Below are 24,947 nucleotides of genomic sequence, written 5' to 3' on the forward strand. Positions count from 1 at the left end.
GCCCCAGGTGGATAGTGTGTAGAATTCGAGATTTTCATCGCGTAGGGAAATGGTGAACTTTTTCAGTGCCAAACGCCGAGATTATAAAATTTCCCATCCCAATCCCTTCACAAACAGCCCTAGTTATGGCAGTCAATGTGATTCTAATGTCTGGTAAAAATGTTCCCCCATTGTTTTGTTGGACATTGCATATATTTGCTGCAACTTATAGCCTGTAAATCACATTAACAATATTATTTGTAATAAAATATTGATATAATTTCAACATTCGAATTAAATGAACCTTTTGCAAATATACCAGGGGAAAGGGCAAGTGCCCCTCTGGCCCTCCTTTGTGGGCGGGCGCCCTTGCCTCGTCGCACAAGCACGGGAAGACGAGAAACTTTATAATTTAAAGAACCTTTACCCACAGACCTCTAGATATCAGACTGGAAACTTGGACCTTTTAACATGGGTCAACTTGAAGCCAAACATTTCAAAGCCAGGGGATATTATGTCTGCGAGCATACCTTCATATTTCCACTTGTAAAACTCTTTTGAAGATTGTGAGTCATTGCACCACAGAAGATTGCAATTTTTAAGTTTACTAAGAAGGATATAACTCTACATATTCTACTCCAACAAGTGAGAACAAATAATTTCATCATAAATATGAATACAATAAAAAGCTATAGTGTGCAGCTCCGTCATATTTCTATCCCCTGGATGTGCGCGAGCGAAGATGCGCGGCTTCAAACAAATGCGCATCGTTTCCAGTCTGTGGCCGCGTCCGAATCGGCAGCAGATGTCACCTAGAGCACCGTTCCATCCGGGGACTCAGCCAACCTCCGTTGTCCGAATTCGCGGCAGACGTGGAGTCGGAGGGGAGAGCAGAGAGGAGCGACAGATGCACGCTTGAACTCGCTGTGACGCTGCGCTTGGCAGCCATATTCCAACTTTCAATTTGTACAGACAACATTTACTGATTATACGAAGTAAAACTCAGTGATACTTTAACATTTTATCGATAATACTGAATGTAGAAAAATTGTAAATGATGAAATACCGTGTTACACTTTTAATATGAGTAGTAAATAGGTGGAAATCATTGTGAGGTTTGGCGTCTGCCTTCTGCTTCCGTGCAATGCGCCTGCGCCCCAGAGCGCGGTGGGTGAAGTTCGGGCTGACACCTGGTGGGAAAAGTGACAACCGTACTACAAGGGGACATGTAGATTCGGACGACTTCGACGGCACGCGAGAGCAACGGGAGGGAACGGGACGGTGCGCTTGCCAATCCGGACACGGCCTGTAACTACAGGTCTGCGCCTTTACCCCACAATGACAACAGTTACTGAACTGAGCCACTGTTACCAGCTACCGTAACGGTGAATGATCGACTGGCAGATGAGAGAGCCACATTTAGGGTGACCAGGCGTCCTCTTTTATCCGGACATGTCCTCCTTTTTAGGTGTCTGTCCGGTGTCCGGGCGATTTTTTTTGAATTCTGTAAATGTCCTCCTTTTTTGAAAGAGCAAACCATCGACCATACCAAATGTGCTGCTTAGAGAGAATGCTTCCACACAACGATCATCATATCACTTAGGGCGCATTAAGTATTCGAGCATTGCTCACCTAGCACTGAACACTATTACTTTCCCGACTGAGTCATTAGTAGGGGTGTGCGGGATCCTGAAAAGTCAGTACTGGGATCGGAAAAAGAAAAGAAAAATTCCATCCCGAAATGATTTCCAGACTTTTCGGGTTGCGATGGAGAAGTGGAATGTGCAAGACCGTGTTCGCACGGTAGAGCTGTTTATAAAAAGCAAGTCCATTGTTGCAACCCAACGAGCTTTCCGCCGACTAGGCCAGCGTAGAGACGCACCGGACAAACACACCATACGGCGCTAGGTAGCGAGATGGCACGAGGAGGGTTCAGTACGACACAGGTCGTCTCCTGGACGACCCAGAGCTGTAAGGACACAGGAACACATCAACCGTGTGCGGGATGACATCTAAAGAAGTCCACGAAGATCAGTGCGCCGCAGATCGCAAACATTGCATATGACGTATGGCAGTTTACATCGCATTTTACACTTGGATTTACATACACGAGCGTATAAGGTGCAAGTAGTGCAAGCAATGACCGCAGCCGACAAAGTGGCACGTGTTCAGTTTTGTGACACGTTTCTCGACATGTGGGCACAAGATGCACGCATTGTCGACAACCTTCTGATGTCTGACGAGGCACACTTTTTGCTATCGGGGTCGGTCAACAAACAGATTTGCCGTTTCTGGGGTACAGAAAACCCGCGGCGATTGCATCAGCGTGAGTTGCACAGTCCCAAGTTAACTGTGTGGTGTGGGATCAGTACATCAGGAATCATCGGACCATGCTTCTTTCGCGATGCCACTGGTGCCACGTGTACTGTCAATTCAGAGCGTTATGTGACCATGCTCCAAGACTTTCTCGTGCCGGCACTCCAACGCCTTCCTCTGATCACATGGTTCCAACAGGACGGTGCAACGGCACACACAGCCCGTGTGTCCATTGCCAAATTGTGCGACCTTTTTCCCGGCCACCTCATCTCCCGATATGGCGACGTGGCTTGGCCGGCACGTTCGCCGGATCTGACGGCAGCTGATTTTTTCTTGTGGGGATTCCTGAAGTCCCGGGTCTACAAAACCCACCCAGGAACGATCCAGGAACTGGAGGCGAACATTCGCCGTGAAATCGCTGCTATTCCGGTTGCTATGCTGGAGAATACATTGCGGCGTAGCTTCGTGGCTCGGCTTCATGAGTGCTCCAACAACGGTGGTGCTCACCTGAGTGTTCTTATATTCAAAACTTAAGTGAGACGTGATGTGATGTGACATTCACAACCTGATTGACATATCTTGTATCAAACTCCCATGTCTGTGCAACACTTCTGTCCTTGTAGCTTGCAATTATTCGCCTAAATAAAGTTATGCTCACCAATTCAAAAGGGGCGGCCTTTTTGGATCACCTTGTGTGTGTGTGTGTGTATATATATATATATTGAATAAATTGTAAGTAATGGCAAAATAAGTTGCGGTGTCCTCTTTTCTATGACTTTGTCCTCTTTTTTGAATGTATGTGTCTGGTCACCCTAGCCACATACAATCCGTACGCAGGACTCTTAGTTTTGAAGCTCTTTGGATTGCTCATACCGGAAGCGAAAATGATGAAAGTGGTCAAAAAGAAACGAAATCTTGCGGTATGTCTTATCCGAAAGGGAAAGTTTGGAGGGAAAACATGCAATTCTGCCGAACAATGACGTCGTGACATGCCAATTTATCAATGAATGTAAGACAAATTGTATACGTAGTTACGCAACTGCTCGGGAGATGGCAGCACGAATCCTCAGACTCGCCTCAAGTAAGTTGACATGTTCCCTACAGATGGCAGTGAGAGCGTTGAAGCGCTAACGGTGCCGTTTGTAGCGTTCTGATAAAATTGTGCGAGGCACAGAAGCGAGAATATTCCCGCCCCTCAATTTTTCACAAAATATTAATTTAAATTCACTTTTGCCCCAAGTCAGGCCTGTACTCAAGGAGAGGGGCAAGGGGCCCATACCTCCCCATATCGAACTATTGAAATATGTTATTGCCATGGACGTCCGCAGGATTTTTTCCAGGGAGGGGCAAGGAAGGATTTTTTCCAGGGGGGGGCAAACAAGGCACATTTTCTCCAAAAATAGTGTTGTTCCCTAAAAAAAATTGCTTAAATTTGAATTTATGATGTTCATGCAATAATTAACACATATTATTGTGGCTAAAATGAAATTATATATGTGAAATACATAATTTTTGGTTGACTTTCAGTTTCCAGGGGGGCCACAGCCCCCCTTTGCCCCCCTTCCGGACGCCCATGGTTATTGCAAACCTACAAACACCTACGAAAATAACATTGATATTTTTTTTTCAGGATTTGCAAGAATTTCGATTTTGTCCCTTCATAAATGATTGGGTTGCTTGTGGAGAGAGGCAGACTCCAGAAGTCTACAATATTTAGTAATTTTGGTTTTATAATCATTTATGCAAGGTTACCAGGTCCCGATTTATCCGCAACAGTTCATTCTTTTTAATCTTTTCCCGAGATTTTTCGGACTGCAGTCATGCATGGTGCGAAAATATCCCTTTTTTAATTAACTAACATTCAAACATGGTTTTCATAATAAGAATCGTTCCTAATACGTCTAATGCATAAATATATTATTTTTTAAACAGCGTCTCTTTTATGAGAAATACATCAGTATTCTTGCAAGATTTCTCCATATTTCAGTGATCGAGGTGTCGTCGGAGGAGTACGGGGCCAACAATTTGGAAGCCATGATGAACGCCACGTGCAACATGCGTCGAGTGGAGGATAAGTTAGACAGACAAAACGCCAACTACCTAATCGCTGACAAGTGTTCCGAAGACTTGGGTAGGTAAAATTTAGCCTCACTGCATGCTAATGTGTGGTGTGTGTCAGAAGTATTATCAGGGCCTGCCCTAGATGGGTGCGGGGCATGGGGTATACAATATTCGTGTGGGTCTGTAACCAAAGTTATTTAGAAGTCTGAAAAGTAAGTTGACATGTTGACAGGATTCCCTCATTACGCAATTTTTCATCTCCGCATCTCTTGTCCTTTCTTAACTTACAAACTGCTTATCAGCGACGTTTGCAGAATGATTTCAGTTACTTATACAAAATTGTGAATGGCAAAATCCGCTGCAACACACTCCTTGAGGAATTCCACTTTAGAGTACCTATGCGCACAACTCGCAATACAAGGTTATTTTATACAAAAAAACCTAGACTGGAAATTCAAAAAAGATCTCTCTTTTATAGACTTGCCACACAATACAATGATCTCCCCTCAAATATTGATATATTTTTCTCCGAGTTTGCCTTTCGGTCTTCTATCAGAAGAAATACTTGTAATTAATATCACATAGTGCTATCTCTTACTTATTTTTTTGTTCATTTGCTACTCACTTTTATGTTGTTTTGTTACTCTTAATTATTTCTTATTTATTTTTATTTATTTATTTTATTATATTTTTATCTTTATGCTTATTATAATTATTGCTCTCATTGTTGACAATTTCAGTGTAAAATGGCCACCTGTGCTGTATCTGAAATTTTCTCAAATAAATAAATAAATAAATAAATAGATAGTTCCTTAGTATGACTTTCTTTCGTATCTACATAGTGCAACACTAGCGTACAGACTTCGTATTCCTTTCATGGATAAATTCCCCTTCTACCGTCGTTACGTCATCACAAGAAATCTACCCAACCTCTATACTTCTAATAAACCTTGCCCGTTACAAACTGTTGTAGAACAATTTTATTTTTATTTCCAGGATTACCAGTGGCCAAGCGCCCAGAGACGAAAATAGTTAAAAGGACCTACTTCTTCAAATCCAAAGTAAATGAGGAGCTGATATCCAACATTTCATTGTTCTCTCAACTGTGGATTTTGTACAAGAGGAAACTGCTATGTCTTTCAAGGGACAAGGTAAGGAAATAGTATACACACTAGGGATGGCCAGATCCGGATCCGGTTGGTTCCGGATCTGGAGCTTTCGGATCCGGATCCGTTTTGCCATCCCACATGAGCGCTTTGGAAAGTAAGAATGTGTTTATAACATATTGTTACCTGCTAATTGTGTGTGTGCGCGATTTGTAATTAATGCACTTACAAGGGAGGTCTAAGTCTCCCCCTCCGATTTCCATGAAACTTGGCAGGTGTATAGAGGGGCCCAAAGGAAGAAATACGTGTTTTTGTGTTTCAGCTAAAAAATGGTTTTAGGGAGCAACGCCCCCTCAAATGTTAAGATGAGGAGAAATTGAAGTTGGGATCTGACCCCGAAACCACGTAAATATGGTATAGAAAGAAACAGGGGACATAGGGCGCCTCTATGCACCTGCCAAGTTTCATGGAAATCGGGTGGAGACACAGGGGTCAGATCCTTACTTCAATTTGTCCTCAGTTTGACATTTGAGGGGGTTTTGCTCCCTAAAACAGTTTTTTAGCTGAAACAAAAAAACACACATTTCTTCCTTTGGCCCCTCTATACACCTGCCAAATTTCATGGAAATCGGAGGGGGACACAGGGGTCAAATGCCCACTTAAATTTGTCCTCATCTTGACATTTGAGGGAGGGTTGCCCCCTAGAACAGTTTTTTAGCCGAAACAAAAAAAGCACGTATTTCTTCCTTTGGGCCCGTCTATACACCTGCGAAGTTTCATGGAAATCGGAGGGGGACACTTAGATAACCTCCCTTGTTAGTCTTACACTTTGTAATTATATAACACTGCATATATTATAATGTTTTATTTTAATTTTTAAAACTGTAACTGTAGAACAATTGTATAATTTTTGTATAACATTTCTATCTTGTTTTATGTGATAAAGGTTTCATCCTGGAATGTCTCACATTTATGTGTTTCCATTTCCAATACATTCGAATGAATACATATTCGTTTCAATGGAATTTACAAAATCACCTCTGACATTTTATGTTAAACAAGTAAGATTATTTTTCTGCACGAGTGTGTTAGCCGATGCGAAGCAAATTTTTTTAGGAACAACACTTGAAAAAAATCTTGAAGGACTAACTAATGAAAAATTTCTTTGTAATCGAAGATCATAATACCTTTTAAGGTGTGGTAATATTATAATGGGATTGAGATACCAAACTATCGGATCCGGAACTTTTGGATCCGGATCCGTTTGGCCATCCATAATACACACATCTCGTCGTTATTTTATTGGCTCACTCCGCCTATTTTTGCGATTTCTAGCCAAAGTTCCTGTTTAGTACACCAAGCTCCAAGTACAATGCATACAGGTGAGCCAATCGCGAGCAATGAAACCACATTTGCTGACGAGAAATGACGTAGTTTGAGTATATTAAGAACGTTAAATAGAAGCAGAATTATTGAATCTAATAAGAGTAAGTGTGCATAACAACGAATTTTACTACACACAGTAGAGTGAGATTCATAAATATTACCAGGCAAATTGTGCACCATGTTTATTCTGTTTGTTTTACGAAATAGGAGCTTAAAAAATTATGTCCATGTCTTGATGAAAATAGTCATAGACAATTTGCCGAAAAATCGTTGTGCATCCCAAATGTACGAGGAGGAACATGAAAATCTCAATCTTTGTTTTTGGAGTTAGTATTATTATTTGAAGATCTCTATGCGAAATCTGAAACTGTGCACCTGTAGTCAATGTAAATTGCAATGGCGCTGTACAGTCACCAAAAAAAATATTTCTGCTTATTGTTTTAATTCTTGAACCTCGCGTTGCGGGAAACAGAATAAACGAACATGGTGATGGACAATTTGCTGTTATTATATTTGTCGCTGATTGTACGTGAAATGACTTTTTGATGATGATAACGCACAAGAAAAAATATAAGTTTACGCTTATGTAACGTATATAAAGCATATACATTTACGTATGTCAACCGATGACTAATCGGTTCAAAACTTCCTAGTATCGATTTACAATAGTACGGTACTTATTTCAGTGATTCACATGCCATTCTAACTGTCATTTAGCCTATTTTTAACAAACGAAAGATTTTTCTTGCATACATCACAACACCGTAGGATATAATGAGTATTCATTTTGCTGTGAATCGCACCTTGATGCTTACACAAACATTTCTTTCCATCACAGTCGAATCTTTACCTTCAGCTGGGAGTGAGCGTGGCGGTGGCATTGATGATTGGCACTCTGTACAAGGGCATCGGTCCCGACGGGCATTTCGTCATGTGCAACTTTCGGTATCTCTTCGCCTGTGTTGTGTTCATGGTGTACACTGCCAAAATGACGGCGATATTGGTCGGTAAGTATGTGCGAATTGCCATTCATGAGATGTATAATAAGACTGTGAAAAATTTCGAGTAAATAGAGATTAGTGGACAGATGTGTAACTGCAATGATCCTTTCGCTCCCGTGCGTTTGAACTGGTTCGTAACGCCACCAACAGATGGCTCCAATGCACAACTAAATGTAGACAACTACTTATATCCGACACTAGCGACATCTCTTAGTTGATATCCCGTACCAACTGAGTAGACTGCGACCTTGGTGTGAATAAAAACACTGATGTTTTAAGTTGATCTATAAGGCCGATAATATCATTACAAAATTATTAGAAATGTTTACTTTCGAGCCATCGACGTAAGTTTTGTAGAGCCCTTGATACAACTAGTAGATATAATTGTTATTATAAATTGATAAAAATAAACCCATTCTATACAAAATGTATTACAATCTACTAAGTTTCTCGAACATACAGGTACTATTTCTATTTTTTGACAATTCTGCTGTTATGCTGATAATGCCAACGTTAGCTTGTTGGAGCTTCTATCTAATTTGAAAGATTGATTGATTTGATTGAATTGCTTTATTTTACTTAGCTCCTTGTGGTACTTTTGCGAAGATGGGGATGAGTGATTTCCGTTGGCATGATGAAATTGATAACTGGACACTCACAAACATCCATGCCCAGGCCGGGTCGAACCTGGAACCCTTGGCGTAGGGGGTCGGCTATAATTTGAAAGGAACGATGCCAATTACCAAGGAAGGGGGTGGGGGTTCGATCCCATTCACCTTCGGATGTCCATATTTCGAGCTACAAAAGATTTAGAAGCTACGACTAAAACATTAAAAATGGCGAAATACGAGATTGGTGGATAATAAAAGAAAAATCATTATGAACAATAAATATTTTGAAACTATGATAATGCTAGGAGGTACCACAAAATTTTTGCAACATAAACATCAGCATAATTTTTCTATCACAGCACAATACAGCGTGCTTCTATGCATTCCAAACCCTGCCAGATTCTACTAAAACGTTTCCTTTCTTCTTTTCAGTCCCTTTGGAAATTGCAATAGTACGTCGGGAGTATTTTAACAGATACTACTCCTTGTTCTCCTACTACATGACGATTGTGTTGCTGGACGTACCGATTCAGGTAAGACTTTTATTGTGTGTGTGCACGGGCGTCGCCAGTAATTGTTGTAGGGAGTCAAGCCATTGATAAAACTTGAATAGAAAGAATAACAATTATATTTTATGATTATAATAATAGCTGTTATATATTTCAAAAAACACGTTCTATTCCAAACTATTATTTTTATTACTGATTATAATATCCTTAGAGTGACTTATCTACTCGATCTGCTAGATGAGTGATTAGGGTTATCCAATGCAGGCACGTATCCAGGAATTCCTTTCGGGGGGGGGGTGAACACAATTTTTTAAGGGGTATAGATAGAACCTCACAAGTGGCGACTGGGATCCAAAACGGGGGGGGCAAGGAAAGTTTACTTTCTCTTGGTAGACAAGGCTTAGCATTAAGAGGCCACAGTGATAGTGTGGAGGCAAGAAAATGGGGAGAAGCTGTCCCCTAAATCGTCGCCACTGTTTAAGGCTTCCCTTCTAATCAGAACGGGAAATTGGAACATTTTTTACCACTCGGCTCCTGTTTCCATGTATTAACATTGCATCTCAGTAAGTGTGTTGTCCATTTCTTCTCATCAGGAATCAAAACATCTATGGTGTCTTGGACTGTTTTTACGAAGACAATCCACTCGACAACGCGAGATTCAAACTGTGGGCTGCAAACTGGACCCAGACAGCTCGAATATTTCTCTCTGAATCGAGCCTGAACACCACTAAGTAATGTGTCTTGTCCTCCCAAGTTTGCAGCTCTTATAAATGTCGAAACCCACCAAATTGTTCATATTCAGGCCTAAGGACTTGCAAGTGTTCAAAATTGTGTGTCACAGCTTCCGCAGTCTTGTCATATATCGGCACGAAACAAAGGAAGTTTTCTAGAATACAGCTGGATCGCGAAACAATTAATGCAGAGTGAAAACCCTTCCGTAAATAAAAAATTACAACGAATCGTACTACTCGTGGCGCTACCTTTGTTGTACAGCTTTCAAATACTGACAAGACTTTACATAATGCTCAAGTTTGCTGGGACAACACCGAAAACGCAAGAAAAGTTTACGTGCAATATTATCAACAATAGGTTTATGGAACATTCTCCATCTCGCCTTGATACGAATTTATCTCTTTAAATTATCGTCACATTATTCAAGAGGCCAAAAAAATAATTTTATCTAGAGTAGACTGAAAAATATCCTGGGAGACGGGGCTCGAGTGTCCTGATCACCACCTTGTTTGTTTGTTTGTTTGTTTGTTTGATTTGTTGTTTTAAGTCCACTTTATGCACAGTAAGGATAATCGGGACTGGACCTACAGTTTAAAGTGGGATCCGAATCACTTGTTCCTCCACCGGGTATCGAACCCGGGACCCCTTGATTACAAGGCTATTAACAATAACAGGGTTAAGGAATATTCTCCATCCTGTCTCGATAATTATTTATCTCAAATTATCATCATATTGTCCAAGATGCAAAAAACCTAATTTTATCTCGTGTAAACGGAAAATTTCATGTGTGGAGGGCGGGGGCTCGAGCCACCTGATCCACACCTTGCATACGCGCTATTAACAATAACAGGGTTACAGAACATTCTCCATCTTGTCTCGATAATTATTTCTCTCAAATTATCATCACATTATTGAAGAAGCTAAAAAACTAATTTCATCTTGCGTAAACTAAAGGGGGGCTCGAGGCCCCTGATCCTCACCTTGCTATTAACAATAATAGGGTTATTGAATACTCTCCGTCCTGTCTCGATAATTATTTGTCTCGTAAATTATCGTCATATTATTGAAGAAACCAAAAACCTCAATTTATCCAGTGTAAACTGAAAACTTTCTGGGGGGCTCGAGCCCCCTAAGCCCCCCCTGGATACGTGCCTGATCCAATGCAACAGTTTATCATTTCCTTACACATTTCATACACAATGATTCAAAAGTAACGACGCATATGATACTAACTATATGGTACAATACTTAAGTAAATTGTGTAAATATGATATTTAAACGTATTCTTAATTTTCAGGTTATCTACTCGTTCGTGTTCGTCATTCTGACATACTTCATGACTGCTCAACCACTGGAGCTGTACAGGATGGTGTACTTCGTTATCGCTCTGCTCATGACGGCCTTGACAGCCCAGGCTTTCGGCCTGTTTCTTGGAACCAACCTTCCGATGACGGTGAGTAGCTCAGAAGTGGTGGGTCAGACCGGGGCCTCCAAGAGGTACGGGCCTCACACCAGCTTTCCTGACGTCACAGGATTAGTCAAGTATAATCCATTTACAACATTTAACAAAGTGCATTGTAAAAGTATAATATTTAGTTTTCTGAGTGAATAAATAGTCCTCTCTTATTCGTTCAGAACGTTGCTTTCACCTGAAGAACGTTTCAAATGTTATATGACATTGGAAAATACGTAAATAATATCGATAAAAGTAAAATCCAATCTGCATAAAGTACCTTTATTTTTCAAATTACCAATGGAAGAAAGGTGGTATAGATAAAATTTCATCCTACATTTGGAACTTACTGTAAGTTCGTAAAGAATTATCGTCGTTAGTATATAATTGCTATTAAATTGCTGTGGAATGAGCACTTACTGTCCAAGTTATGTATGCAAAGTAATTTTGTAAAAGTTTAGGTACAGATGATTGAGGAAAGAGCTTGTAAGATTAGAATTTCGTTTTAAATAAGCTTTACAACTTTCGAAACTCAATTCCCGTGTCTAATTTGATAAATGTTTAATTTTCTATAAATCTGGTAAATATTTGGATGCACAAGTTCCCGTGGTTTGGTTGTAGGTTACATTTTTAAAAAAAATCATTTTTCGCATCAAAATGTTAACATGCAAGCAAAGAGAGAAAGTGTACAAATGGTGATGCAACAAACGTCTAGCCTAACCTATTCGCAATACCTAAATGCTAAGAATACGAATCTTAAATAACCTAACAGTAAGTCAAGCCTATGAGAAGGGATTTTCTATCACACGGAAAATGAAACTCGTTGAGAATATTAATGCAACATGCAAGCAACTTACTTTAATTAAGAAGCCCAAAGCAAAAAGCAAGAGAATACAATAAACCTCATGCTCTATCAGATTATTTTAAAAAGAATATCGTATTCTAAAGTCCTTATAATTATATTCCTTTTTGGTAAGCATGCTAGATAATGGTAAAAACCAAGAGGCAAGTTAGCCAAGTTATTTTTCAGGATAAAAGGCGTAAGTTTTAATATATATCAGCGTGTTTCATTCATCCCTAATCACGACAATTTACTTCTAACTGTACCTGGACATGTACTGAAATCGTGTCATGCAAATATTCGCTGACATATAAGTTGATAATTATATTTTCCCCTTATGCTTCTGATATTTAGAACAGGTTGAGAGGTTGAGATAATGTCTCGCTCTCCTACTTTTCCACAGAGCATAAATGTAAATCAATCAAATGTGTTACATGAAATCACACTGACTGACTATGCAAATGTAATAATCGTTATTCTTTACATAGTAAATTTTCACTTTAGCAACTTGTCTAGATTTCCAAATACCTTAAATACTGGTGACTTTTTTTTACTAACATCTAATTAAATGTTGCACTACATACAAACGCATATATTTACTTGTAACTGATCAGGAGACAACTACGAGGGCCACTATTTATATTTTGAGCCTTGGCAACACTGATTGAAGTTAGGCGCGATTTGACGTTTGCACGGAATCGTCTGGCATTATTGACCATAACGTACTTCAAATGTTTTGTCAGTAGCTTGATTTGTGTTATTTATGTTGCCTTGGAGATTGCGCGACAACAATAAAATGGAATTAACTCGTGAACACTTTCGTGCGATGATTTTTTACGATTTTCGACGTGGATTATCAAGACAAGAGTGCATCGATCAACTTACTTCCACATTTGGCGATGAAGCCCCATCCTTTGCCACTGTGAAACATTGGTATAACGAATTTAATTGTGGCCGCCATTCGCTCACCGACGAGATTCGCGAAGGTCGTCCAAAATCAGTTGTTGTTCAAGAAAACATTGATGCTGTGCAAAACCTAATACTGCAAGATCGTCATGTGACATACTGTGAGATTAAGGCAACCATAGGCATTAGTTCCACCAGCATATATAAAATATTACATGATCATTTAGCTGTGAGAAAGGTATGTTCTCGTTGGATCCCACACAATTTGACAAAAACTCAAAAAGACGCTCGCGTCAATTGGTGCAAACAAATGCTCAATAAATACAATCGTAGTGCTTCAAAAGACGTATATAAGATTGTAACAGGTGACGAATCATGGATATATGCATATGAGCCGGAACGTAAACAGCAGTCGACTGTATGGGTGTTTCAAGATGAACCAAATCCAACAAAAGTTGTTCGCGCTCGAAGCACATCGAAACAAATGGTCGCCTGTTTTTTCGGGAAAACTGGTCATGTGGCAACTGTGCCTTTAGAGGAACGTAGAACGGTCAACTCTGAATGCTGCACAACAATTTGTTTGCCAGAGGTCTTCGGTCAAATACGGAAAACAAACAAACGCCGTCGGATCATTCTTCATCAAGACAATGCGAGCTGTCACACATCTCGTCTAACAACCGACTTTATGAACAGTCAAAAAATCGAATTGATGGGTCATCCGCAGTACAGTCCTGATTTGGCACCCAATGACTTCTTCTTGTTCCCGAATGTCAAGAATAAATTCCGTGGAAAACGATTTTCGTCGGCGGAAGACGCCGTTGATGCGTTCAAAAACCATATTATGGAGGTGTCTCAAGAAGATTGGAAAAACTGCTTTGACAAATGGTTCGAACGAATGCAAAAGTGTATTGACCATAATGGAGAATACTTCGAAAAACAATAAAGCAGTTTTCAATGCCAAATTCCTGTTTTTTTCATTGTTAGGCTCAAAATATAAATAGTGACCCTCGTATGTTTAGTTTGCGATAACAATTATTGTTCTTACTCTGAAATGAATAGATTTATAGGAACTCTTTATCGTACAAATCTCTCATTCAAATACATGTATTTCGCCAAAACACACGACTAATCTTTTGACGTCATCAGGTTGCGGCCCGTATACGGAGTATACACGAAGCATACCCATCTCGGAGGTCCCGGTCAGACTCTATTTGCAAACTGACATTCTTCATTTGATTGAAGAAAAATGAAAGAAAACATATTACTGATAGTGGATTAAAGAATGGGGTAAATTTCTCGTAAGGCACAGACGGATTTCATCAAATTTACAGGAGAAATTACTTGCCGAATGCAGTTAGTTTCTTTATACTTCTGGAAGTTCGGGGAAGTGTTTTCTCGCATCGTTCATTGAATTTTGCCGGTAAATCATCTATTTTTCGATATAAATGTGTGACCGATGCACGAAAACTCTTGCATCCATTTACTTCCAGGTGGATGTAGCCTGTGTGTGATGACGTAATCCCGGTCAGTGTTTCCAAACATGCGTTTTGTAACTGAAGAAGGTGCGTTTCCGAAAATGGTTTGTGGGGTTATGTGTCAATGGTTTGTGGGGCTATGTGTCAATGGTTCGTGGGGCTATACGAGAATGGTGTGTAGGGCTACGCATATTTTTTTCGAAACCAATTTTTAACTATTGTAACCTATACGTGACCCTACCTAACCTAACCTTATCGGAAATGGTTCGTGGGCTATGCGTCAATGGTTTGTGGGGCTACGTAGGTATTTTTGGGTGCAGTGGGGTGGAAACACTGCATGCCGAGTACGGTAGTGAAACTGTGACCGCCATTTTGTGTGTTACTGAAGGCAAAAATAAACTAAGAAAACTTACTCGATATGTCGCAAATAGAGCTTATTTCCGTGAAATAAGCGAAATGCCACCTTCAGCAATGTTTCTCAATGCAGAATACGTAAGTACGAATATTCAAATTAAATGAACTAGCAAATTTCAGCCGTCTGTCCCTTACGAGAAATTTACCAAGAAGGGCAGTCCAGCAGAATAACGGAAGGGGAACATGAGTTAGCTCTTACATTGATTGATTGAAGCCAAAATTTTGGACACGTTTAAGACTATTTCCACCCGTTACATTATGCGGAGACTAAAGTTCAAATCACTAACCCTGAGACCTTCTGTAAACAAAACCACCTGCATGCAGAAAGCATTGCAAACTCATAGAAGTAAAATAATCCACACGAAAATCCAGCGTTGTTACAGGATTCATTACGTAAGGTAAAACAACGGCCAATTTGTAGTATGGGATACGCTGCCGGAAATGACGTCTCACTTTAAACCCAATGCTCTTTCTTTTATACTTATTGCTTCACCTTTATGGTTAACTCTTTGCACCAGTAATCATTTCCAATAAATTTCGATTCTTTCTTGCATGCAAATTGAATATATTTTACTTGCATTTTTTTAGACAAAATGATATAACATGGTAATGTATATTTCTAAGGATGATATAGATAGGAGTGTATTTGAAATTTGTTTGTAGATTTTATGTAAATTGTATCTTATGTAAATAAAATATATAATGGGCATAAAAAGCCATATGAAATGCTGTAAGTCCAATAAATATATTGATGATCATCATCAAAACAAGACAAAGAAATTTCGTAAATTTATTGCGGTTGGAAACTTTGACAAGCATCCTAATAACGATTTTTGTTCCGCCAAATATAGTGCACTTCGTAAAATAACTTGGTGACATGGCAAGGCAAGATAAGTGTGAACATTTTGTAGGAATATGCATTGTAACTTTCAATGTGTACATAATGATATTTTATAACATTGGTTATTTTCTAAAAATAATCATGTGAACAGCAAGGAAGTAGTGCCACTTTCAACATGGCGAGTTCTATGCGTGCGGGAAGGTCTCCGTGTTCAGTGATACATCGAATCGTGGAGACGGTTTGTTTACAGAAGGTCTCAGGGTTGGTGATTTACACTTTAGACCCTTACGATACCTAAAATCAACGCTTGTCTCTGAAAAATAAAAATCTCCTTGCCTAGCTTAAAAGCTGAGGCTGTAAAGGGGCGCTCAGCACATGTGTATAAGGACAAAACACAGTCCTACAGAGGATTTCACTGACTGCAGGCTCGGAAAAAACTCTGAAAAAATACCCCCCCCCCCCAAATGTGGCATATAGTCGCTCATCTGGTATAACGAGCAGAAGATAAGAGTAAAGTAGTTATTAATTATCCTATTATATCATTACTACTACGTAGTATGACTGCTTAATTTTGTATCAACCACCTGACCCCACCAACAAATTCTTGACTATGTCGAAGCTTCAGCATGTTCCTCAATGATCCATTGTAAAATTTTGCTCTTTTCTCTCTTCTGACTGAAAGAACCATGTAGTAATCCTTAAGCATGGTGATGACAATGACGGGTAGGTGGGCAAGGCACGTACACAGGAATAAATGTAAAGCAATTTTTGCGTTAGAGAAAACAAGGAAAATAAAATACAAAGTACCAAATATTCCAATCAAAATTCTGGAGGGGGTCTACGAGGCCACAGTTAAGGCAACACTATTTTATGGCATCGAACTATGGGTCTGGGAGGGAGGGGAAACCGTAAACGTCGTACAGTCTAGATTCCTAAAACAAGGGCTAGGAGTAGGGAGGGGTACGCCAACATGTGGGGCACTTAGGGAAATGGGAAAATTAAGAGAGGAAGTGGATGCCAAAATGAGGAGCATTAAATACTGGGCAAAACTGATCACCATGGAGGGGGGAAATTTGAAGAAACTCTGTGTACAATCACAGATAAGGGGGGGTAATGGGAGGCAATGGGTAGCAAAAATAAAGACGGAATTATACAGTATAGGGCTAGGATGGGTGTGGGAAGAGGGAATAGAGGGGAGAATTGATATGCAGATGCTAGGGGCCATACGTGCCAGGCTGGAAGATATTACCAAACAGAAAATTTTGGCAGAATGCGACGCAAAAATATCGTTAACATCGGCGAAAATAGTAGATACGGATCGAGAATGGGGAAGGAGGAACTACGTAGATTTGTGTGGGGCAAAAGAAAGGTCAGGATTGGCCTGGTTCAGACTGGGGGGATGGGCACAAGTTAGACTTAAACGGGAGGACGGGAGCGTAGAATGCCCGTTATGCGGCGAAGACGAGACGAAATTTCACATTCTCCTTCAGTGTAAAGAAACAGGGGAGGCAAGACAAAAATATATCAGGGAAATAAATGAAGATAACATTGAGAATATAATGACAAGCGTTATTAGGAGGGAGAGACCGAGAGGGGGGGAGGCGCAAATACGGAATCTGGGAACTTTCCTACACTACGCCTGGGTAAAGAGAGCAAAGAAGCTCAGTGGGGACAGCGAACATGTGTGAAAGGGGGGAGGGTACCAAATAAATAAAGTAATAAATATACTTGAGAAAATTTAGGAACCACTCAGGTAACAGTGCAAGTATAGGGAAAGATTTGAAGTGAAATAGTGTTTGTGAACTCCCAAGCAGTGTGAAGGTGGAAGCAGTCTAAAAGGAGGAAGGGTGTAAGGAAAGTGCACGAAAATTTTTAACTTGTATGGTATGTATAGCTGTAAGGCTCATACTGGAAATAAATTCTATTCTATTCTATTCTATTCTAGTAATCCTTAAAGGTGTGCATCCCTATGATGTGGAGTTGGGAAGATAAATTTGCTTTCCTTTTCTTACATTCAGTTCATGTCAGGCATGTATCTAGAAATATGTTTCGGGGGGGGGGGGGGCGAACCAAGTGTCTCAGGAATAATAATAATTATAATAATAATGTTTAAATTAAAAGTTATAAATCAAATTAATACTAATTACAATACATAAATTATTATTATTACACGAATAGGTAAAAGGACTGTATAAGAATATAGATATAACAGCGCATATTCATTACGTACCTTACCTGTAGTTAAGATCGAAATAATTTACATAAAAAAACAAGTGCCCTGGCAATGAATTAATGTCAAATAGATGAATAATTGAATATTTATCGAATAACAAAAATGATGTTACATGTAGTTGGAAAAAAGTAAGTTTCTGATTAATAGCTTATGCATATTATTTTGAGTAGTAGTGTACATAAATTTTCTCTGCAATGTCATTCAAAGCCGTATGATCCCAATATAATCCTTGCCTTCTAAAAAGTTCAGAGGAAATTATACTAAAATGCTAAACGAGTATATTTTCATTATTTAATTTTCATATTTAATAAGTCTCCCAGGTGGGGAGGGGGGTCCGGACCCCCTAAATACGTCCTTTCCGTTCTTCAAAGCCGTATGATCCCAATATAATTCTTGTCTTCCAATAAGTTCAGAGGAAATTATATAACAAAGGCTAAACGAATAAATTTTTCATAATTTAATTTTAATACTTGATAAATCTTTCGAGGGGTGGGGGTCCGGATCCCCTGGACCCCCCAAATACGTCCTTGGTTCATGTAGATGTTGAATAACGTCCGGCATCAACGCTCTGGTATTTGAGTAGTATTTATTAATATGTGAAGCCAGCTGTTTTTCCACTTATCTACGATCTCTCCTACTTTGTCCTCAGGTCGGTGTATTTTCTGGTCCAACCGTATCCGTGCCCTTGGCGGTGTTTTCTGGGTTCTTCGCATCGAAGTCTACGATCCCAGTCATCCTGAGATGGATCTACCACATCAGCTACTTCAGGTGCGCCTTTGAGAGCGTCGTGTACGCCATCTACGGCTTCGACAGGAGCACTCTAGATTGCGAGCATCACTACTGCCATCTACGGTACCCAAAAGTACTGCTTGAAGCTTTGGACATGACGGACGTGGACATCTTCCTCAACACAACACTCCTCTTCACGTTCACCGTAGGATTCCATGTTCTTACTTTCTCCTCACTCTGGTTCAAGCTCAACAAGCGCTGATATGCCCAATCTTCAGCAAGGTTGATCATCATCAAACGCTTGTTAGATCTAATATACTGTACGCTTGTTATGTCCTCCATTGCACAAGCGTATTACTCTATGGGAGTTGCTGAAATCCTAGCTGTGAGCATATGCAGAGCAAGCAGGACTGCCTTCTGTGAGGTACCTGATTCCACCATTACCTATGTCTGTGATATGAACTATTCTTTTATACAACCCACATCTTGAAATCGGGCCAGCTATGATCGAAAGGCTAGCTGAAAGGAAGTCATGATCTTTGACAAGCTGAGAATGATGTGTGGGCTTAGTAACGGAGCTGTTGAGGGTTGCAGTATGCATGGTTCTTGCCTATGTAAATCAGAAGAGTCTCCTGAACGCATGCGGTGCATGCTGCGCATGCGTCAATTGTGGGAAAAAGGACAGCTTGCTCTGCGACGACATTCATGAGCATTTCTACATTCTAATTTCTTCATATAAGAGAAGTATTTAGGCCTATTTTACAAGAGAGCCTTCAACTAAGATTATATTACATTTCTTGGATCTGAAATGACGCATGTGTCAATTGTGGGAAAAGAATTATTACTTTCTTTCACTTCAGATCCAAGAAATGTAATATAAACTTAGTTGAGCGCTCTCGTGTAAAATAAATACTTCTCCTATATAAAGAAATTAGAATGTAGAAATGCTCATTAATGTCGTCGCAGAGCAAGCTGTCCTTTTCCCCACAATTGACGCCGCATGCGCAGCATGCATTAAGAGACGCCTCTGATGTAAATACTTCACATGAATATTTGAGTATTTATGAATCTCTGTGCATCGTGTTCAAGTATACCCAAAATTTAAGGAACATACTCTAAGATCTCTGCCTTGGTTTGATGTTCTTCTCCAGTTTGTTTGAAAGAAATCTCAAGTTTTTTTAAAACAAATTATTGCAGAAATCCCGATTCAAGGTGCACAGCTCAAGTTACTATGTAAAATATTTGTATATGTAATGTTCCGTTGAATTCATAGTTATTATAGATACGTATGGCATGCACATTATGTGTTACTCTGCAGATTTTATTTGAAATGCAAGTGATACATACGTATTTTGCCCATTTGATATGCACCCTTACATATTACAGAATTCAATATGGGGAATCACAACAATGTGCATTTGGAGCAGATACTTTGGACGCAAATACAAGATATACAATAAGAATATTTACATACGTACTCTCAACAATATATTACGCGTTTGTCGCATGATATTACTATGCTATATAGAGATAACATTATTCTAGCTAGTCCATTATAACAAATTAACAATTGTAAGAAACGTCAATTCATGCAATCCCAATTGGATAGAAATGTTTTGTCACGGTTTATATTCGGAATTAACTGATTACGCACATAATATAGATATGGGGTCACTTCGGACCCCGAATTGCAATCGTGCAATTAAAATAATTGTAAAACTGGAGTGAATATACACATATAAACTAACTCGAACTTCATCAAAGTGTGTGTTGTGGGTAAACTTAATGTCGCCCTACTGTTGTGCAGTATTATATGTTGAGGCATTCAGTGCCGATTACTAAATGAGTTTTATGCTAGGACAATATGTATAAATACAATTACTATAAGAAATATCAGTGCCAATTTGAATTGTGTATGTAATTTGTGCATGTAAGCACGTCAACAGATTAGCAATAAGTTTTATTTCTAGAGCAACCTAATTAGCTTCGAAGTTTTTGTACCTAGTAAGAAAAACATTTTCAGACTTTCCCCCCAAATTGAATGGCGGCGATTAGGGGGTGGGGCAGTTGCCCCCCCCCACTTTTTGCCACTTTTGCCCCCGCACGATGCAAAATCTTATATACAAAGGGAAATATTCTGTCTTTGCCACCCCCCCAGGTTTGGAACCCAATCGCCGCCACTGGCCGAATTATATCTCTTAATTCAATAAATAAAGAGAGCAACAGTGTAGGCTATTATAAGTGGTGATTGGAATTACTGCTTCAATATACCTGTTCTTATCTATTCTTTCCCCATGGTATACGTTCAGGGATAGCGTCATGATTAAAACTATGGCTTTGAAATCGATATGTTCCGTGTTCTATTCCCGATAGTGGCATGTCTGCGCATGAAGTTGATTTGAAAACGAAAATTTCGTGTCGACGCAATACATTCATCCTAATCTCCTCACAAGGGACGCAACATTTAAAGACTATGCAACTATTGACACTAAGTAAAAACTCCCAGAAAGTTATTTTAACTATTATAATGCTTCTCAATAACAGAAATAATATGTTGCTTTAAACAGCAATTCGTAGAATTGTATGCAGTATTATATAACTAGTAATAACTAAACGTATGAACTGGAGGAAATGTGAATAATTTATGTTAAATATACTTCATGTGTATGTAATGTGTACATAATAATGTTTATATTTCTTTTTGGAATAATAAAGTTCTTTCAAAGACAACGCCTTGTATATTTAATGTGACAGAAAGTTGTATGAAACGATACAATGTCGTTACCCACGATGGTCGTGCAGACACAGAAAAACAATGCAGGAGACAGATTAGTGACGTCACCAGAATTCCTGGATACGCCTTCGCTGATTGGCTGTCGCAGTCAAGCGACTTTCCACTGTATAACAGGGCATACGACCGTCGTATATGACGAGCTGTATAGCTTCCATGTTCAAGGTGAAGATGGACAGACAGCAGCGGCGTATACTCTGGGTCATCTAGGTAATCGCAGATGACCCGGCTATATTTATTTTTTAAATATATATATATATATATATATATATATATAAATATATACACATTTCTTCGCAATATTCTTCCAAACCAATTTCGATGCATACATTTCTTTGTTTCCAGCGCGCGAATGCTTCCAACCGTTTGCCGCTGAATGTCCGGGAACCTTTCTCCAGCCAGTGGAATGACTTCAGGGAATCTCACCCTGACGTCATTCCTCCCTCTTCTCTTACAACCCTTGGCGAGGAGGGAGGAGAGAGGAAAGAGGGGGAGGAAACACTGCTTCTCAGGCGCGGTGATTCCGTGGCCAGGGTAACCTCCTTCTTGTGAGAGTCCACCAGTCGCACTCTGCTTTTGTGTCGTCGCTAAACATAGAAGTTGTGTTTTTTATAGCAGGGAAATTTCTCAGGAACGGGAATTTTGGGTTCACAAATTACCTTCTGTAAGGGAAATAGGAAAAACATACCCGGTAGAGTGCGAAGAACAGGAAAATATGAATAATATGGGCAAACCAATTCTACGCTAATTTTCAATTTACATTTGCTTCTCTCTTGCTGATGTCTGTTACTTGAACATAAATTTATCAAAAGGAAATAGCTTAAATATTGAAGATGAAGCAAACTAAATTAAAATTCAAATCTTAAGCAATTAAAGCACCTATATGTTGACTCCCCCCATTCTTGTATTTACAAAAATAGTGATTGTTTCTTCTCTCTAATCTTCAAAAGCAGCGAGAATACTTCTTTCACGGAACTGAATATTTTTTAAAGGGAAAGATATCAGAAATAAATTATATATATATATATATATATATATATATATATATATATATATATATATACGTATATTCATACCCTTAGTGTTCGAAACTTTCTCAAAAACCTAGGTTTACTCTCAAATCGAAGTTTACAACACCATCCAAGGAACTGTCCCGTTCGTGCAGCGGAACAATGATATTTTCGACAGCAAATTGACCTTCAGCCACTTTATGGCTTACACCACCGATAGCGTAGTGGTACCGGCGTCATATCGCAATCAAGCAGCGTCGGCACTAGGATTAATCATCTAGAGGTGCTGAGGGGGTGCGAAAGGAAATTTAAGGGGTGCGATGTTGAACGTATCTACAGTGCGTTCGTTTTGGCTCTGGGCCGAGATAGCGCGTCACTGCAGACGACGCGGCATGGCGCGAATGCCGGCATTTTCCACCCGCGACGTTCCGGTTATTTTTACGCACATATCTTTAGCATGCAGACAATTATATTTATGTTGCATAACGAGTGCTAACCTGTGTTATAAGATTTCTTCACACTGGTTCAAATTATGTATATTTCGGAAGGAGTTCGAACCAAGTGCCAAATATATAATAATAATAAAGTTCATAATTAATAATATCAAAGAATATAGATGTAAGTAATAGCATGTATTCATTATCAAGTTTTTAAGTCAAGTTCAAATCACTAAGATTTGTATAAGAAGAGGTCTTCTACCAAAGAAATTAATGTAAAATATGTTTAAAATGGATTGATTACTTACTGAATACCAAAAAGATTGTTACGTTCAGCTGATAAAAATGAAAGTTCCTTATCATTATACGAGCATGCGTATATTTATGCGTATTTATATCAGATGCAAAAGTTAATTACCGTTTTCTGTTGAAAATATGTTTTGAAAATGGAGTACGGTAGAAAGTTAAGGGGTGCACACAGTGGCGGCGATTGGGTTTCAAAACGGGGCAAGGACAGTTTACTTTCCCTTGGTACATAGTGCATGGGCAAAGGTGGCAAAAAAAATGAGGGGCACCTGCCCCCCTCGCCCACCCTAATTGCCGCCACTGGGTGCACAAGCGCCACTTCACAACCTTCCCTGCAATTAAGGGATTCCTGGGTTCGATCTTAGCGAAGACTTACTGCACACTGGATCGGATCCCAGAGCAAAAAAAAAATAAAAAAAATAGGGCTCTCTTTTACCCGGACATGTCCTCTTTTTTGGGCCCTAAAAATGATCCGGGCGGATTTTTATGAAAATGGGGAAATGTCCTCCTTTTGGGGGTATAGACAAGATTCGTGGCAAAATGTTATATCTATAAATAATTGTTAATATTGTTTTCGTGTTCAATTTCAAAGTAAGGAAATACAACACACTCAGTTGCAAGCGCAAAGACAAAAAACTTTTCTTCCAACAAAGAATGAATATTGCAGTTCATTATTATGTAATATTCCCGTGTCTCTTCATTTCCTTTAGGCCCAAATATTATCCTAAGTTCTTTATTTTGTCACGTTCCCCGGATTATTCTCAATGGATCAACTTACGTTTACTCCTCAACGGTGAGCCTGAGACTTATCAGCCTACTTTGAAGCCCTCAGGTAGCGGGAAATCAAATAAGGATATGTTAACGTAAACCTTGCTAACTCTCGCACACCAAAAATATATTTAGATATCAGTTAATGTTAATATATAACACTTTGTCACGTGCCAGTTCGGAAGACACAATGAGAAATGCAAGGAAGAAATGTTTCCTGAGAGCGACGACAGATGGCAGCACGCCATATGAAGAAGAGCAGAGTTCATTGTAGAAACTTGGAGCGGAGAAGAGCGATTATATATATTATAGTAAATGAAAAATACATAAAGGAAGAGTATAAAAATTATAGAAGGAGTGAATGAAATGTTGTATATAGCAAATTAAGATAATTAAGAATATGCTCATATATGAACAATTAGGAAAGTTAATAAGTGAGCAAATGAATTCAGAAATGTAGGTTCTCTCTCCTTTTTGATCTTCAGACGAGGAGAACATCGTCAGCTTTTGTATTTGTCCGTCCCTCGGTGGCGCTGTGTCAAATTAGACGCCCCGAAGCACTTACGGTTGCGCTTCTTATTAGACGCACTGGGCTATAGGCAGCGCTTGCTGTTAGCGATCCTGGGCTATTCCTCTTTTGGTCGTTACATAGGAGGTGGCGCTATTGTCAGTTTAGACGCTCCTGATTTTTCTATAAGTATAGCTTGGGAAGCGGGGAAAGCGAGGGCATATATGTAATAAATAAGATTACGCTTTGAAAGGAAATACAATAAATTAGAAGAAAGAAAATAAGAATAAGCCTTCTCAAAAATTAGAAAGAAGAAAAGAAGAAGAAGCCTTTTTCCTAAATAGAAAAGAAGAAGAAGTATTTTCCAAAAATAGAAGAAAGAAAAGAAGAAGCCTTCTCCAAAATTAGAAAGAAGAAACAAAATTGTATTAAGATCATAATACTTCTTCACTACACAAATTAACACATTCACATTTCCAAAATCACTTCCATTATTCAGCAACATTCATAATATCTCTCACCTCACAAACCACA

General features: G+C 39.3%; 1 protein-coding gene across 1 annotated transcript in view; it reads left to right on the top strand.

Moving 5' to 3' along the window:
* The window catches only part of LOC146000217 (ATP-binding cassette sub-family G member 1-like), a 121,578-nt gene extending 100,929 nt beyond the window's left edge, over nucleotides 1–20,649 (top strand). Inside the window, exons 6-11 of the mRNA XM_083137615.1 lie at nucleotides 4,283–4,426; nucleotides 5,353–5,507; nucleotides 7,687–7,855; nucleotides 8,893–8,993; nucleotides 10,999–11,154; nucleotides 18,514–20,649. Coding sequence (XP_082993741.1) covers nucleotides 4,283–4,426; nucleotides 5,353–5,507; nucleotides 7,687–7,855; nucleotides 8,893–8,993; nucleotides 10,999–11,154; nucleotides 18,514–18,855 — 1,067 coding nt within the window. The 3' untranslated portion in view covers nucleotides 18,856–20,649. The remainder of the gene's footprint in view (nucleotides 1–4,282; nucleotides 4,427–5,352; nucleotides 5,508–7,686; nucleotides 7,856–8,892; nucleotides 8,994–10,998; nucleotides 11,155–18,513) is intronic.
* Nucleotides 20,650–24,947: the final 4,298 nt, after the last annotated feature.

This window comes from Lepisma saccharinum, chromosome 16 (assembly GCF_977018435.1).
Source record: "Lepisma saccharinum chromosome 16, izLepSacc3.1, whole genome shotgun sequence".
NCBI lineage: Eukaryota > Metazoa > Arthropoda > Insecta > Zygentoma > Lepismatidae > Lepisma > Lepisma saccharinum.